Raw genomic sequence first — 19,192 nt, 5'->3', positions numbered from 1 at the left:
TGGTACTCAGGGTAGCCCATCCCTCTGGCCCAGTAACTAGTGCTGGACTGGACAGAAGACCCAAATAAAGCCAATTAGAATTTTCTTTGAAGTTGTATACAGACATTGGGAGGTATCTGTTGGGAGCCAGGCTCTTTCGAGCTATATGGAAAATGTCCACATTTGCCATAGGACAAAAGGAGGTTCAATACACAGAGGGAGGCGGAGCTGAAAGATGAAAAGAGAGGAAATGGGAATAACATCCTTGGAGATTTAGCTGTGCATGATCCCAAGGCCATCCCTGGACTTCCCACTTTTGTGAGTCAATAAAAATCAGTTTGAGTTGGATTTCTGTTTATTAAATTAGTTTGAGCTGGGCTTCTGTAACATATCACAAAAAGATTTGACTAACACCTTAACTAAGTCTAAAAAGTCTTCAAAGAGCAGAACTTCACATTATCCAGAGGAACAGCATATTGTGCAAGACTGCTGAATCACAGACCTATACCTCTGAAACAAATAATACATTATATGTTAAAAAAAAAAAAGAAAGAAAGAAAGAAGATAGCAGGAGGGGAAGAATGAAGGGGGGGAAATCGGAGGGGTAGACGAACCATGAGAGACAATGGACTCTGAGAAACAAACTGAGGGTTCTAGAGGGGAGGGGGGTGGGGGGATGGGTTAGCCTGGTGATGGGTATTAAGGAGGCCATGTACTGAAGGGAGCACTGGGTGTTATATGCAAACAATAATTCATGGAACACTACATCAAAAACTAATGAAGTACTGTATGGCGACTAACATAACAAAAAAAAAGTTAAAAAAAAGATGGATCTTGCAGGTATACAGTTCTATTATACCATTTTCTCTGCTTTTATATGTTTGAAAATTTCCATTGTAACAAACAAAGAAATGTGGAAGAATATTTCATTCAAGTGGACAGCCATGAGAATTCACAGGAAGGATGCTTGAAGGAGTCCATAGGAGAGGGCCAATAAGCTGAAGGAAAAATGAGAGATTAAAGGACTAGAAGACAGTCTAGCTGACGGTGAAAAGTAAGTACAGTGTAAGGGGAACGAAAATTTAGGAGCCACTGTAGACTGTGCAGGGTTCAGGGTGTGGCCAGGGAAGTGACTTCTTAATGCAGACCTGAGGAAGTCAGGACCCTGAGGGATCAAGTGTGTCTGGGCCTTCACCGAGTTTGAAAAGCACACAGGTTGGATAGAGAAGTCCATGAGCCAGAAGCCCAGGTCCTCATTAAATGAAGGACTGGCACTGATGACCATAAGAAGGCACACAGAATCGTGCATCCAAATCACTATGACAGATACCAGTTACTAGGGTATGCTCTTTTCTAATTAGTGATTTCATGTCTCTCTGTCTTTGGTGTTAATTGTCGGTTCTCCAATACTGGTTGAATGGTTTTGTAAGGGTTGCTGCAAAGCTCTCTGTAACACCATACCCCTCAATTCTTATGGCATTCCTGCTTTCTTCCAAATCTGAAGTGAAGAACAATGTCAGCTACCTAATCATCAGAGAAGGGAACTTAGCTACATTTTAGTTAAGGAACAATGTGTCATCCTTTCTAGTTTTGGGATAATAGAGTAGCAAGGAAATTGTCACTGCATCTCAAAGGGCTTATCTTTTCCTTGACTTACAAAAAAAAATTCTTCCCAAAGTATAATTCTTTTCAAGCAAAAAAATTTTTTTTTGTTTTTAAAGCGTAATTTTCTAGAAGGAAGTACATTTACAACTGTAAATTATGTGACTTTATAACATTCCCAAGACAATTTTCTCATATATAAGTTAACTTACTTTCTTATCTTCTGTACATAATTGACAATTTTTCTTTACAGCACATGCTATAAAAAATTAAGTGCAAAAATGTAAATGCAAAGACTATTTGTTGCTTAATTTTATATAAAAGTGCATTTCATTTAGTCATTCCTGTTTAATGGCATACTCATCCATACCCCAGTGTGTTATTTCATTATTTTCACATATCTAGACACTTTTCCCATTGGTACTATTTAAATCCTAACTCCCTTATTTTCTACTATTGCTGGGAAAAATGTGAAATGGCATTATCCAACTTTGATTAGCCAAGTTAAGTTCTAAAAAATAACTTCCAAAAACCAATAAATTGGTTTTATTGGAACCATATAAAAAGGAAATAAAGGAAAAACAAATTGGCAATATCACTATATATTTACAACATCATACTTAAAAAACCTCTTTCAGTAATTTCTTTGTTATTCAACATGGTTTTGCTAAGATATTCCTGGCTAATTAGTCCTTAGGGGCAGAGGGAGAGGGACAAGCAGACTCCCCACCGAGTAGGGAGCCCGACGTAGGGCTTGATCCCGGGACCCTGGGATCACGACCTGAGCCAAAGGCAGACGCTTAACCGACTGAGCCACCTAGGCACCCCAGGTCTTTAAATATTAAAAAAAAAATTAATTCTTCATTTTGTTGTGCCACAAGTTTTAAAAACTTCTCCCAGATGAGGATTTTCATTCTTCTTATTTCATAAAAAAATAAACAATATAATTTATATTTGAAAGTTCTAGAATAAAAACCATAAGTCTGGAAAAAAAGCATTTTGATGGTTCTTTTTCTTACTCCAACATCTCTGTAAAGTAAGTAGAGTCTGGAATTAATCCCCTAGCTTTCATGTGATGCAATAACAATAAAGTCACTTTATTATTTTGGGGACAGAGTTCATAAGCTCTGTGGGAAAGGTCAGGCCTTTCTATTTAATTTCAAATTGTTTGATTGGATACAGATCTGATTCGGCTGGCCAAAGACTTATGAGAGTTTTTCAAATTAAGCCCTATTGAATATTACTTTTGGAGTAATACCCGACCCTTTTGGAGCCTCCAAAGGGAAGTTGAGTAAAAGGCAAGGTCAATGGGAAAGATTCTACTGCTTCAGCTATGTTGGGGGCAGCCGGCTTCAGGCTTACTTCAGGAGGCAGGAGCAGGGAAACAAAAGGCATGTGACTTAGCCACATGGGCTCTCCAAATTCTACTTGTTTCCCACAGCTTTTTTTCCACAGCTGAAGTTTCTACATTGGAATAATGTTAGATTTACAGAAAAATTTCGTAGATTATACAGAAAGTTCCTGTATACCTCTCACCTGTTTTCCCCATGGCTAACATCTTACACTATCAATGGTACGTTTATCAAAACTAAGGAATTGACACCAATACATTACTTTTAACTAAACTCCAGATTTTACTAGGATTTCACTGTTTTTTATACTACTGCACTTTTTCTGTTCCAAGATCCAGGATCCCACATTGCATTTGGTCATAATGTCTCCTTTAGTCTGTAACAGTGTCTCAGTCTTTCCTTGTTTTTCATGACCTTGACAGTTTTGAAGAGTATTGGCCAAATATTTTGTAGATATCCCTCAATTTGGATTTGTCTGTTTCTCTCAAGATTAGACTGAAGATATGGGTTTGGGGGAAGAATACCGCAGAGGTGAACTTGCCACATCACATCATACCAGCATGTGCATGATATCAACATGGTTTTCATTTACCTTTTTTATATTATATACATTAGAGAAAGTTGAAGATGTAGGGCTGCTGTTAGCACTAGTTGAAGACAGGGCATCTTTGTGTAAACTAGGAAAAGGTGACTCTCTGAAAGAGCCAACTGGAAAAATGCAAACCCTTTCTGAGCAGCCACAGCCAGCAATCAATCCAGCTTCATGAGAAATATAAATTGGCCTTCACTCTCAGATTATGTGGAATCCTTATTAAGCAATTTATAAACATAAATGCTTATTTGAAAACAATTATAACCAATCTTCACAATCCTGAAAGGTGGTTATTATTAACCTCACTTTATTGATGAAGAAACTGACCTCAGAAAAGTCAATTAACACATTGACGTTCACTTGCTAATGACAGAATGTGGGTTTAAGCTGTTTTGACCACCAGTACCTCTCCTTTCTCCTGGGAAATATAACCCATCCTTCCTTGGCAGGACTGCTCCTTCCTCAGCAGTAGACACATGGTACAACTGGTAACTGCTCCCTCCTACACAAACTCCCTGGTCCCAGCCAGGCATGTAAGCCTGCACACCTGAACCAAACGGGGTGAATCCCAGACCACATTGGTCTAGGGAGAGGGAATATGACCAAGTCAGGCCAATGAGAGCCTTCCTCTGATGATTTACAAATGAAAACGTGTGGGTTAAGAGGTAGCAGGGAGCCACTTTCTCTTTGTTTGGGAAGTTGAGAAGATGGAGCTGCCAGTGACCATAGAAGCCCTGAGGAGGAAGCTAATAGGAGTGAATGAGTTTGATAAGCAGAGAAAAGGAGAGAAAACAAAGGAGAAATATGGAGATGATGGTGATTCACTCATTTCTGAGGTCCCATACATTTCTTTTGCTTCACTTAAGCAAGACAAATTATGTTTTTCTTATATGTAAAATCTTGGTTTCTTACACTGCATCTAAAAACATTCCAGTTAGTATAAAGTCCACAGCTTTGTTTCTTTCCACTAAGTTCTGATATTTTCCTTATTTTCATTCCTGATACTTATATTTTTTCCAAAATCAAAACAGGATTATTGTCTTTCTATAGCTACAAAAATGATACATGTTCAATATAAGAAATATGTACACAGTAAAAACAAACATTGAAATTCCACCATCCAGAAAAACTCTTGATTCTTCATCTTAAGCAAATTATTTCCATAATCTCATCTTAGATTTTGGCATCATTCTGGATGGCTCCAACCACAAAATCTTAAACTCCAATATTCTATTCTCTAACTGGAATCTTCTTTTCTTTCCTCTCTCACTTGCATTTTGACCTCACTCAAAACTTCACTTTCCTTGACCTTGAACTTCCTTGTTTGCCCCTCATGGCCTCATTTCCCTCTCTTTTAGCTTGACTCTCATGTCAGTGAATGACCTGATGTGGTCCATCTCAGAGGTTTAGACTAAACATTTGTATAACTACCCAGAAATTTTTCCTATAGCCTTTCCTGCCCTTATTGGAGAACCAGTGAGGACCAGCTAACCTACATGATCATATTTTACATGAAGCAATAGGTTCTTTCTTTCTTTCACTCTATTCCTGAAGGAAGAGGTACTAGCTATTTACACAGCTAGGTACCAGATTCTTCCCTTACCCCACAGGCCTGATTTTTGTATATCTACATTCTATCTAGTCACTTCCTTCCTCTTAATTATATTTTTTTTCACAACTTCTGCAGCATCATTCTCTTCTAGTTCTCCTGGAACATCTCTGGCCACTCTTTTTGAATTTCCTTGACTGGTTCCACTTCCTCTACCAAAGTCTAAAATGTTATTGCATAAAGTTCCATCTTTGGTCCTCTTCTCTTCTCCCAGGAGGACCACAATTTGAAACACCTAGAGAAGCTAGGCATCAAAATATATTATACCAGATATCAAAACAAGAACTTTCTTTTTGATTGGCATTGCAATGAATTAATAAGTTAATAATTTAAAAAATAGAACAATTTAATCAGACAAGCTGATTCTAATGTTTACCTGGAAGGGGAATTGTTTTAAGAACAGCTAAGAGGAAAACAAAACAAAACAAAACAACGGGGGGCCAGATCACAAGGCTTTATATATTATAATTCTCTATACTGTAGCCTTATATTTTATATACTTGATCTGTTGATTTCTGATATAGGCATGTAAAGTGATCCCATGTGGATTTAACTTGTCAAATGCTCTTTCTATTTCTATCAACTTTTGCTGCATCTATTTCAAAACTATGTTGTTTGATGAACAAAGCTTCATATGTCATCTTCATGTACTGTGCTATAATATCAGCATGGACTATCACTTCTACTTAAAGATTTTCTTTTACTTAAATTCTATTTTATCTAATATTAAGATTGCTATACTTGCTTTCTTTCTCAGCGGCATTTTTGAAAGGTATATTTTAGTCCATCAATTTATTCTTTGTTCCTTTATTTCCTCTAGTGGTTTGAAGCCACACCTCCTGGTTCTATTTACATATAAGCTATTATTTAAAAATTTTTGAGATATATCTTTTATATGCCTTTTTTTTTTCAGTAGGCTCCATGTGGGGCTTGAACTCACATTCCTGAGATCAAGACCTAAGCTGAAATCATGAGTCAGATGCATAAATCCTGAGCCATCCAGGCACCCCTTATATGCCTCTTTATAATCTTTGCCTAATCAGGATCTACATTCTCTACCTATATAAGGATCCTAATATGCTTTTGCTTTCTTCCCTTTCCTCTCCATACCACTTCCCAGGTAGATGTAATCAGGAATTCTAATTACTATTAAATACTTATGAATCATTATTAAATTATTATTACATTTAAGTTGCTGTTGACTTAAAATCAAACATTTAAAATTAACTCTAAGTTTTATTGGTCTCTTTGTTTACTACTCTTTCTTGAATGCTACATTTCCCTTTGGTTCATTTTCATTTTTCTAAATAATATCTTGGAGTATAAATTTCAGAGAGGGTCTTGAGTGATAGCAATTACTCTAACTATATATAATATAGGAAACTTAGTACTGGGAATTAGGTGTACAGGTGATGGAAGAAACTGAAAAGTCCATGAGGGGAAAGACAGTGAAACGCCACTTCCTCCCAGATATCAGCACCCCCTAGGCTAGAAGAAGGGGAAGGAGGCAGCTATCAGAGCCCAATATAATATGCATACTTTAGAGTGTAAATGACAAATGTTCTTGGTGTGTTCAACATTAGCAGAAATAAATGGGTACTTAAGGAGAAAACCTGGAAGACTTGCCTCATGTTCATATTATTTAGCCTTCAATGTATTTCATCGGAGAAATCTCCCTTTTTACCTCATTCTGATATCTTTACTTTGAGACTCGTTTCATTGAATCTATTTTTTTTTTAAGATATTATTTGAGAGGGAATAAGAAAGACAGCGTAAGAGCACAAGAGCAAGAGCGCTAGAGCAGGGAGAAGCAGACTCCCTGTTGAGCAGGGAGGCAAGATGTGGGGGCTCAATCCCAGAACCCTGGGATCACGACCTGAGCTGAAGGCAGATGCTTAACCGACTAAGCCACCCAGGTGCCCCTCACTGAATCTATTTCTTATTTGGTGATTCTCTAGCTAAAAGCACTTGTGGGGAAAATTGCATTTGTTCCTTGAATTATGTTTTATTCTAGGGTACATTATTTGTTTTCTACATGCTACCAAACTCCTTAATTTCATTATTGAGTTAGCTATGCAGTGTTTGCATAGTTGCTCTGTGTCTATTTTCATCTTACTAATGCTTGGATTGTTGCGTTCAGACCTTCTATTTGTGCTGACATGATGTAGGTGACACCTTGACCACCTAAAACTATCCTTGAGATGTTTTTCTGAGAAACTACAGTTTTATGGTATTTTATGTTCTATTCATTCAGTCGTTCTCAGCACCTGACAAAGGGAAAGAACTCAGGTGAGGCCGTGCCAGAGTTTGTTAGAATATCTGGGCTCTACACTCTTTTAAGATTTTGTCATTTTCCTCTGCCAGGATTCTAGCTAATCAGAGGCATTACCCATTTCCATAAAAGGGACTGTAGATCTGCCCCTAAACCAAGTTTGCAGCCCAGGAACTGACCTTTCCATCCATTGTTCAGTTTTTCTTTTTCCCTTTTTTTCTCCACTGTTACAATTTCCTGTTATTCTTCAGAACGGTAAAGAATAGGATACCCACTCAATTTGCATCTCTCTAGTTCCAGGAGTATTAATGAAAATTCTTGGAATTTAGTTACTCACTAGTGACTTCTAAAGGGTGATAGTGGTATTTGGAGCATTGTCATGCTGTACTATTCTGTTCTGATGCAGAATCTTTCCTTTATTTTTTTCCTTGGTTGCCAGCGGCTTTTTAGACTATGCCCCTTTGTTGTTTGGTTGCTCCTGGTGAAAGAACATCACTACATGTTAGTGTGGTTTTTTACTCTTTCCTTAGATATTGGGGGAAAAGATTCCTAACCCAAAGTTCCAAGTGCAACTGTAATTTCATAGGAAATTGCTTACTGAGCTCTCGGATGTAAGTGAATATCAGGGATCAAAGCAACCCCCTTTGTGGTAGGTCTCACTTGTTGTGGGATCATTCACAAAGTCCTGTGGGAAAGGCCTATCAATCCGAGTGCTAGGAAGGATGGAGGTGGGGATCATAGTAGGGGTTAGAATCATTTTCTCAGATTTGGAGCTGAAGGAATGATGTCTAAGAAACCATGTCCCTGTTAGATGGGAAGGTTGAATGCAAGCACAAAGGGGAAATGCCTCAGGCTAGGAAGCAAAAATTGGGGGTGGGGGGAGGTCCAGGACAGGCTGAACTAGGCTTTCCCGCACAAAGGGAAGCTTTCCACAGAAACATTGAACAGGGTTGGCCAGTCCTAGAATTGAGCTACCTAGAAGCAGAACCTTCAGCCTTTGGAGACCAGACTATGTTACCTGTAATTCTTGATTTGTTTGTGTCTTTGTTCACTCCCTTTTAGTTCTTCATCAGCATTTTAATAAAACCTTTAGAAAAATTCCAGTATGACTCCAAGTTGCTAGGGAACAAAAGGAAGGATTTCTTTCTATGCTTGGCCTATGTTTTTAGGCACTGCTTGTGTGGAGAACATGGTGGGGATGGTACTAGAACACTGTTCCTCTTGGAGTATGTATGGGGATGACCAAGAAGTCAAAAGAGAAAAATCTATGGGAAAGATGAAACCAAAGGAAACAAGCTAGGCCTTTTGATTCAGCCTCTCCCTACTCTCCATCCTCTCAAAGGGCAGTCTCATTTCAGGACAAAGCTGAGAGTTTTGGGTTCGGTTTTAGTAAGGAAGACCAATTTCCTTATAGATATTAACATTCTTTTAGACTCTAGAAACCAGACAGCAGTAATTCTTATAGTTTTCATACAAATAGCAATCTTTTTACAGGGCATTTTCCAAGTAATTCAAATCCTGTCCTTATTCTATCTATACAATCTCAATTTAGGATACTAAAAATCTTATTTCCAGGTTCATGAATTCAACTCAGCATGAATTTTAACATTCCAAAATTTCTTCAGTTGGGGAGGAAAACTAAGGGAAATCTCCAGACCAAAGCAATTCTTTCTTAAGACACAAATTAAGCAATGTATTAATTAAAACCTTAAAGCACTAAGACTAGCCATGACTATTGAGCAGAGTCTGATTAGTTAATTTACAGCTTACAGCACAAACTTTATGTGCTTTATAGGTCATGCAAAAAGTGAGGGGGGTAGGGGGCACATGCTTTCCCAAATTTTTAAACTGTTTTAATCCACTCTTCACATTTCTGATAAAGCAAATTAATTCGAGTCCAATTAAATTGGATTTCACCAAAAACATCAAAGAGCCCTAAAAAATATCTTCCCACCAACACTAAACAACTTTGAGATGAAAATTTCAGGCTGCCAGAGTGGCACAGTCAAAAGGAAATGTGGTGGCAGTGGCGTGTATAGGGCATCAGCCTCTGGGCTTGGAATGGCTCACCATCATCCAAAGACTTTGATCTCTGCTTGCCCCTCTGTCTGGAGATGTGGGAAAAATGATTCTCAGAGAAGCTGATAAGCAGTTGAATGAGAAAGAGGGAGAGGAAAACTGGCAAGAGGATTTGGCCCCATGCCCGCAGCCAGCGCATCACTCCTCCAGCCTGGGTTCTGCCGATTCCAGGCCAGTTGGACCGTAGTGGGCACCAGGTACCAGGCTGGACAGGAGGATCCCTGACGGGACTGTGACCTAACCAAATCACAGCACCTTCCGAGGCAGCCCCTTCTGAGCCCTGGACCCCAGCATAATTCGCAGAACCTTAGAACTTGTAGCGTTCCAGCCAGAACGCAGAATGTTGGTAATGCAATCCCAGCCTGCCCTGGGCTCAGGCTTCCTAGAGCCCTGACCACTAGGGAAAGTTCGCCCACTGGATTTGATGGGTCCCTGCTACCCCATTGCTTTTGGAGCAAGGCCTGGATTCTAATGTCCACCACCCAATGGCATGGAAAGCACTTGTACGTTTCTGTGCTGTTTTCCTCAGATATAAATGAAGCTACCATACACCCCACCCCATGGGGATTGCTGTGCTGCAGATAAGCAGTGAAACTGACAGCTCTGTAAATCCTTGATCTTCTCCTTGACTGGTCTGTGGACCTAGGGCATGCTTTGATGTCGTTTCCCAAAGTATGGTGTATTCTAAGTGGTATGCAGACGGATATCTTTTACTTTCATAGTTGTGAATTTATTTAATAAAAGATTTATTTATTTATTTTAGAGAGAGTGTAAGGGGGAGGGGCAGAGAGAGAGGGAGAGAGAAACTTAAGCAGACTCTGAGCTGAGCGTGGAGCTGGACATGGATCTCCATCTTGACCCTGAGATCACTACCTGAGCAGAGACCTGAGCTGAAACCAAGTGGGTGGCTTAACCAGCTGCACAGCCCAGGCGCCTCTGTGAATTTATTTTTAATGTGTATTGGAAAACTGTAACTAGTGGGTATAGTGATATAATGGCAACAACATAAACTTTTAAAATAAATCTATGTTAAAATGCCAAGTTTCAGAAATATAAATAGTAGTACAAAATTTAAAGGAGACAACAAAACTGTTAAGGTGGTTCCAGAATTACTGAAATTTGAGCGAGGATGGGGCATGGAAACTTGTGCTTCACTGGGTCCTATCTTGCTTTGTTTTTCAAAAATGAATGATGCAGTTGTCCCAAGGCCTGGCATATTGATCTAAACTGCCCCCTGAGGCCTATGATCTAGTACTGATTATAAAGATGAAGATGGGCAAGACATGAGCAGAGTTTCAGGCTTTTTCCTTACCTATCTGCAATGCAGAGGACAGACCAACCGAGCATTATTAGCTATAATATGAAAAATATAAACTGACAAGAAAAGGACAAAAAAAAAAAGAAAAACAATGGAAAAATGGACAAAAGATATAAAGACACTATGTATAGAAAGGTAAATCCAAGTAGCCAATGAATGTGTGAAAACATATTTCAAAATATGCTAGTACTAGGAAATTGTAAACTGAAGTAATAATGAGCTAGCATTTTGTATCCATCAGTTTGGCAAAAATATTAAAACAAAGTTAACACATATTGCTGGTGAAGATATGGAGAAAAAGGTACCATTTTTTCCTTTTTGGTGGAACTTTGAATTGTTATAATGTCTACGGAAAGCAACCTGGCAATAGTGTTTAAAATTAAAAATACATATATTCTTTATGTGCATGTTTTTGTTTGGGAATCTGCCTTTCACCACTGCTCAGTTCTCATGGTATGAATGGGGCCCCAAAATCTATCCTGGAAGTGGGGCGTGAAAACTAGACCTGAAAAAAATCAGAACATGCTATTTCCCTGGCCACCATGAGGTAGATAGGTGGGCACATGACCCACACTGGTCCAATCCAAGTTAATCTCAGGGCTTCTGCTAGAAATGCTAGGACAAAGATGTTTATCTTTCTCTGGATTCAAACTTGAAAGGATTTAATCCCTGTAGCTGCTAAAAGCCATGCTTGAAACCACGTAGTGTGTGGCTGTGAAAACGCCCAGTTTAGAGCATAAGTGAATGATGGCCTCGGCTGTTGTCCCTCAGATGTTCCACCATATTCATGCCAAAGCCATGTTTCCTACAGGCTTCTCTCAGCCAAGACTAAACATGGTAAGAACCCTAATCCAGAATGTCTGTAATGGAAGATTTTGGCTTGAGGACTCCGCATCAATCTGGTTGAAATTTTCTTAGAACTAGTCTGTACTCTGAAATCCTTCCAAACAAATCTTAATTCCTTCACCTCACCTTTACAGGTGTCATCCCTGTATCACTGTTTGAAGATTCTCTTCACCTTCACTAGATCCCTTTCTGTTATCTTTCCCAACTGTTTCCCCGATAAACCTCTTGCACTTCTAGTCGCATCTTGGCAGCTGATCCATGAAGGATGCAAATTAATACAAACACTACTAGAAGTTTTGGAGGAAACAAATGGTAAGGTAAAGCTTTGAAACTGGTTCAGTTACTATCCAATGGGTAAAAATGATGCCATCTTGAGCAGTATGTGGAGTATGAATAGTCCCTGGAGAGAGACAACAGCTGAATTGCTAAAAAAATTCACTAGTGGTAAAATATTTTCCATGAAAATGATACGGTGGAGAGGAATGTCCTGGCAGGTGTAATGATTCAATCATTTGAAAGATAAAGGGGAGTGGTGCCTACAAGGACAGCAGAATGGGTTGGTTATAGAGTTGTATTGATGCCCGACAGCGGGGTAATGAGAAACCAAGGGCTACTGACTAGCAGTTAAAGACTAAGTGTGAAAGCCAGAGGACCTCTTTGACAGCCTTTATCCCCTGTAGTGGGAATGGACACAGCTAAGCAGCGGAATGAGGACCTGATAGTGAGAGTTCCAGAGACATTTATGTGTCGAGCCAGGCAGGTCTCATGCTAAGGCCAGAGTTCTGGCTGGGAAAGCTTGGCTGAAACATGGCTTCTGTGTTTAAGTACCACCACCACCATGGTCTCTATTACTTTGGAAGCCTCATTAATTCCATGGATATTAATGAGCCCAGTTCTGTGACTATCTCTACTGTCAGTTTTGGTTTATGGAGGAGAGCTACTGAACTTCTTAGTGATGCAGTTCTCTTTTTACCACCATATACCTGATGGCCTTGGTAAATGGATGGATCCTCCCGAGGATGTGATGTTGACTCTGCAGGTCCCCTTGAAACCTCAGAGCTTGTGGAGGTGGACTCCCCTGCTGGGAGTCCCTACTACTCCTTCTCCTGGCTGATAGGCCAATAACTAGAGTTAAACTTAGTAGAATCCAGATGAGGACACACTGTGGCTGATAAGAGAGGAAAAAAAACTATATTCTATAGTATAACTAGCTTGTATTGAAAGGAGTCAATGAGTACCACTGAAACTGAATTTTGAAGATGCTTATCCAGGCACTAGAATGTTAAACTGGATAAGTGAGATTTCATTGACTTGGGGTTCTTTCATGGGATTTAATACCCTAGCAAGACCCCAGGGGATGGGGCAAATTCATTGTTAGGGTGGCTTTTAGAAGTCTGAAGAAAGTGAGGGCCAACCTGGAGGAAAGTGGTAATGCCTGAGTTGCCTACACAGAAGGAAGAGGAAGGAATAGAAAGGCTGAGAGAATTGGGCTTACTGAAATAGATGTATTATGTGAGGCTAGAAAAACCACCAGATGATTATGTTCCAGGAGAGGGTCCAGAGAAAACATCAATGCCATCAGAAACATGCTGCTAAGAGGGCACTAGTGTTTAGTGATGCAGGCCAAGACTGATAGTAGAAGCAGTCATGGAGCTGGGCTTGCTTATAGCCAACGGGAATGATGGAGCTCCTAAAGTAATAATGGTCAAGTGGTGGTATGTAAACACAAGAATTCAGGAAGCCACAATAATCAAAACAACAGCCAAAGTCAGAGGGTCGGCAAATGGGGGCTTGACTCATAGGAGATGGCTAAAAGAACATGGCATTCCTTGGGGTAGAATAGAGGGGCATTAATCAAGGGTGCTGCTTAACATCCACAATCAGAAAAGGGCAGGAATGGAAGAGCAGGAGGCTGAGGTCATAGCTCCAATAAAAAGTCACAATCCCTTCCTCATCATCCAAACTTGAGCCAATTTTCAAATCCAGAACTCATTGACTGAAGAAGTGTCCAGGTTCTAGAAGGGACTCCACGAACAACTGCATCAAAAATATACTATAATGATTCTTCCAGTCCTTCCCCATTCACTACGATTATTTACCAGAGTGGCTGTAAAGTGGAAAAAGAGGAGTACCTGACATTTTGAGGACTTTTATACACAGGGCCCGAGTTGACATTGATTCATAGAGACCCAAATCATCACCATGTCTAATTCTGTGTCGGCATCTGCTTCTCAAAGGACTCTACTTCATAAGGGAATAGCCAGCATGAGAATGGAGTCATTTCAGAAGAAGAAACAGAATCCTGCTGATCTATCTGGAAACTAGATCAAACAGACCCTGGAGTCAATTTGTTCTATTATCTGAATCAGTAATTCCCCTTTTGCTTAAGCCAGTTTAACTTATGTTTTCTTATGTCTCTTGAGCATTCCTTCCTTGAAAGCAACATATTAAGATTCCTCAGAGGAAGGAAAAATGATGATAACAGATGTGATTATTGTTCTTATGCAAGGTCCCTGTGCTCTTTCCTAGAGTTGATCTGAATAGCTGCAATGAGGAAGGGAAATATGTAAGTCTACAAATCCCATGTATAAAGCTCCTTTGTTCATAAATCAAGCTTGCTATCTTGCTCTTTCTAGCCATATACGCATTTCCATACAGGTATGTATACTTTTATACACATACTACAAAATGAACAAAAATTATCTGTTTATCCAAATAAATAAAAGATAAAGGGAAACTTTTTTGATATTGTCCCAAATTAAGAAGAGAAGATTGTGATTGTTGCCTGTTACAGAAAACCCATAATTTTCAGGGCAGAACAGCAGAAGAGATCAGTACACTCCCTCCCTCAGAGTGTCACTTTGCTGTCCCTAACTATAAGCCTCCCCTTGCCCAAATGTATACCTCACCAGCTCTGAGTCCCTGAATCTGTTCAGATAATTGCAACATCCCACCTCAGGCAGACAGTTGAGAAAGTGATGTTACCACCCATTATGCCTGAAAATCTTACACTGATCTCAGTATCTTGGTGCTTTATGAATGACGTTTCATCGCTTCATCTTGCCCAGAGAGAAATTTGCCCAGAGATGTAGCCCCAACTCTCGCTGACTTGGAATCAGCAATCTCACACACTCCTGACATAACAGTTGTCCCTTATTCATCACCCTCCCAAACCATCCTTAGTTGATGACTTTGTTTATTATCTCAGACAAAATGGAACCAGTCAAGAGGAAATCTAGACTCCACCTCCACATTTACCCTAGTGCCTTCACTCTCATTCTCTGCTTTTCTGCCTGTTGCTATAGAGGAATTATTCATGCTCCTATTCAAAACCAAACCTGCCCCAAGGGCACTAGATCTCACCTTCCACATCTCTCCAACAGCATTGCTCCAACAACTCTCCTCTACTCCTCTTCATCCATGTGCTGCTGACTCCTAAGTTTATATCTCCAGCTTGGACCTTTCCCATCTCCAGTCAAATATTTCAAAATACTTATTCAACATCTTCAAACAATGTCAAACAAACATTTCATCTCTACATGTTCAAAACTTATGATCTTTCTCCCAAAAAAAAATCAACCCAAGGAAGTCCACATCAAGACACAAAGCGGGGGCACCTGGGTAATTCAGTTGGTTGGGTGTCTGCCTTTGGCTCAGGTCATGATCTTAGGGTCCTGGGATCAGGGCCTGCATTAGGCTCCCTGCTCAGCAGGGAGTCTGCTTCTCCCTCTGTCCCTCCCCCTGCTCATGCTCTCTCTCTCTCTAGCTTGCTCTCTCTCAAATAAATGGATAAAATCTTAAAAGAAAAAAAGACACATAGTAGTTAAGATGACAAAAAGTAGTGATAAAGAAATAATTTGAAAAGCAACAAGAGAAAATAAAGCAGTTACATACAAGGAAAACCCCATAAGGCTATCTGCTGATTTTTCAGCAGAAATTTTGGAGGCCAGAAGAAAATGGCATGACATATGAAAAGTGCTGAAAGGAAAAGTTCTGTAGCCAAGAAAACTCTATCTAGCAAGTCTATCATTCAGAATTGAAGAGATAAAGAGTTTCCCAGACAAAAAATAAAGGAATTCGTGGCCACTAAACCAGCCCTACATGACTCTTAGGGTGGAAAGCAAAGACCATAAGCAAGAGTAATAAAAAGTAGGAAACACAAAAGCAGTAAAAATGAGTGTATCTGTAAAAAAAACAATCAAGGGGACTCACAAAATAAAAGTATATAAAGTATGACATCATATAATTAAACGTGAGGAGGACAGGAATAAAGAATGGGTTCAAACTTAAGTGACCATCAACCTAATATAGACTGTTATATACAGAAGATGTTATATACAAACCAAAAGGTAACCACAAAACCAGTAATAGATATGCAAAAAATAAAGAAAAAGGAATCAAAGTATATCACTAAAGAAAGCCAACTAATAAGAGAGAATAGAGCAAGATAAGGACCGAGAAAAACTACAAAAACAACCATAAAACAAGTAACAAAATGGCAATAAATATCTACCTATCAATAATTACTTTCAATGTAAGTGGACTAAACACTCCAATCACAGGACTCAGGCTGACAGAATGGGATTAAAAAAAAAAAAAAAGACCCACTTATATGCTACCTATAAGAGACTCCTTTCAGACCTAAAGGCACATGTAGATTGAAAGTGAAGAGATAGAGAAGCATTTATCAGTTTAAAATAGAGACTATAACAAGAGACAAAAAAGGACACTATATAATCATTAAGGGGACAATCCAACAAGAAGATATAACAATTGTAGGGTGCCTGGGTGGCTCAGTCGGTTAAGCGTCTGCCTTTGGCTCGGGTCATGGTCCTGGGGTCCTGGGATTGAGCCCCACATCGGGCTCCTTGCTCAGTGGGAAGCCTGCTTCTCCCTCTACCCCTCCCCCCCTGCTCATGATCTCTCTCTCGCTGTGTCTCTCTCTGTCAAATAAATGAATAAAATCTTTAAAAAAAAAAGAAGATATAACAATTGTAAATATTTTTTATTTAAATTCAGTTAGCCAATGTATAGAACATCATTAGTTTTTTATATAATGATTCAATTGTAAGTATTTATGCACTCAAAGTGGGAGCACCCAATACCTAAAGCAGTTAATAACAAACATAAAGGAAGTAATCAATAGTAATATAATAATAGTAGGGGACTTTAACACCCCACTTACATCAACGGACAGATTATCCAAACAGAAAATCAACAAGGGAAGAGTGGCTTTGAATGACACATTGGACCAGCTTGATTTAACAGATATACTCAGAACATTCCATCCTTTTTTTTTTTTTAAGATTTTATGTATTTACTTGAATGTGGAGGAGTAATGAGCAGGGGGAGGGGCAAACAGGGAGAAACAGATACCCTGCTGAGCAGGGAGCTCAATGCAGGGCTCGATCCCAGGACCCTGAGATCATGATCTGAGGCAAAGGCAGACGCTTAACCAATGGAGCCGCTCAGGTGCCCTTAGAACATCCTAGGTCAGCAGAAAACACATTCTTTTCAAGTGCACATGGAACATTCTCCAGAATACATCATATATCAGGCCATAAAGCAAGTCTTAACAAACTAAAAAAGATCAAAGTCATGCCATGCATGTTTTCTGATGAAAACGCTATGAAACTAGAAGTCAACCACAAGAGGTGCCTGGGTGGCTCAGTCGTTAAGTGTCTGCCTTTGGCTCAGGTCATGATCCCAGGTTCCTGGGATCCAGCCCCACATCGGGCTCCCTGCTCAGCAGGAAGCCTGCTTCTCTCTCTCCCACTCCCCCTGCTTGTGTTCCCTCTCTTGCTGTGTCTCTCTTTCCGTTAAATAAATAAATAAAATCTTAAAAAAAAAAAAAAGAAATCAACCACAAGAAAAATCTGAAAAGAGCATAAATACATGGATGTTAAATAACATGCTACTAAACAATGAATGGGTCAACCAAGAAATCAAAGAGGAAATTAAAAAATACAAGGAGACAAATGGAAATGAAAACACAATGGTCCAAAATCTTTGGGATGTAGCAAAAGCTGTTCTAAGAGGGAGGTTTAGAACAATACAGGCCCACCACAAGATATAAGAAAAATCTCAAATAAACAACCTAACCTTACACCTAAAGGAGCTAGGAAAAGTAAAACATATGAAACCCCAAACCAATAGAAGGAAGAAAAAAAAGATTAGAACAGAATAAATGAAACAGAAACCAAAAAAAGAAAGAAAGAAAGAAAAGAACAGGTCAATGAAATCAGGAGCTGGTTCTTTGAAAAAAATCAATAAAATTGATATCTTTAGCCAGACTCATAAAAAAAAGAAAGAAAGAAAGAAAGAAAGAAAGAGAAAACTCAAACAAATTCAGAAATGAAAGGGGAGAAATAACAACTGACACCCCAGAAATATGAGGGATTACAAGAGAATATTATGAAAAATCATATGCCAACAAATTGGACAACCTAGAAGAAATGGATAAATACCTAGAAACATATAACCTCCCAAACTGAATCAGGAAGAAATAGAAAATATGAACAGACCTACTATCAGCAATGAAATTGAATCAGTAATCAAAAAACTCCCAACAAACAAAAGTCCAGGGCCAGATGGCTTCACAGGTGAATTCAACCAAACATTTAAAGAAGAGTTAATACTTATTCTTCTCAACTATTTCAAAAAATATAAAAGGAAGGAAGACTTCCAAATTCATCCTATAAGGCATGCAGATACCAAAACCAGACAAAGACACAAGAAAAAAGAACTACAGGCAAATATCTCTGATGAACACAGATGTAAAAATCCTCAACAAAATATTAGCGAACCAAATCCAACAATATATTTTAAAAAATCATGCACCATGATCAAGTAGAATGGATTCCCAGGATGCAAATAGGTGGTTCAGTATTCACAAATCAATCAATGTAATACATCATATCAACAAGAAAAAGGATAAAAACCATATGATCATTTCAATAGATGCAGAAAAAACACTTGACAAAGTACATCATCCATTTATGAAAAAACCCTCAACAAAGTAGGTTCAGAGGAACATACTTCAACATAATAAAGGCCATATATGAAAAACCCACAGCGAACATCATACTCAATGTGAAAAACTGAGAGCTTTCCCTCTAGGATCAGGAACAAGACAAGAATGTCCATTCTTACCACTTTTATTCAACATAGTACTGAAGTCCTAGCCACAGCAATCAGGCAACAAAAAGGAATAAAAGGCATCCAATTTGGTAAGCAAGGAATAAAACTTTCACTATTTGCAGATGACATTATACTCTATATAGAAAGCCCTAAAGACTCCACCAAAACTACTAGACCTGATAAATAAATTCAGTAAAGTTGCAGAATACAAAATCAATGTATAGAAATCCATTGCATTTCTATACACTAATAATAAAACAACAGAAATTAAGAAAGCAATCCCATTTACAGTTGTTTCAAAAAAGAATAAAATAAGGGGCGCCTGGGTGGCTCAGTTGGTTAAGTGACTGCCTTCGGCTCGGGTCATAATCCTGGAGTCCCAGGATCAAGTCCCATGTCAGGC

The 19,192-nt window shown here is 39.0% G+C and overlaps 1 protein-coding gene across 1 annotated transcript in view; it reads right to left on the bottom strand.

Annotated features, from left to right (window-relative positions):
- Positions 1 to 19,192, bottom strand: part of LOC118356127 — a 63,419-nt gene that overhangs the window by 18,502 nt on the left and 25,725 nt on the right. The window contains exons 5-6 of the mRNA XM_035723212.1: positions 9,477 to 9,765; positions 1,794 to 1,840 (exon numbers count right to left, since the gene is read on the bottom strand). Coding sequence (XP_035579105.1) covers positions 1,794 to 1,840; positions 9,477 to 9,765 — 336 coding nt within the window. The remainder of the gene's footprint in view (positions 1 to 1,793; positions 1,841 to 9,476; positions 9,766 to 19,192) is intronic.

Source organism: Zalophus californianus, chromosome 12 (genome assembly GCF_009762305.2).
Source record: "Zalophus californianus isolate mZalCal1 chromosome 12, mZalCal1.pri.v2, whole genome shotgun sequence".
In the NCBI taxonomy this organism is placed as follows: domain Eukaryota; kingdom Metazoa; phylum Chordata; class Mammalia; order Carnivora; family Otariidae; genus Zalophus; species Zalophus californianus.
The sequence above is the reverse complement of the archived record's forward strand: the minus strand, read 5'-3'. Positions and strand labels throughout refer to the sequence as shown.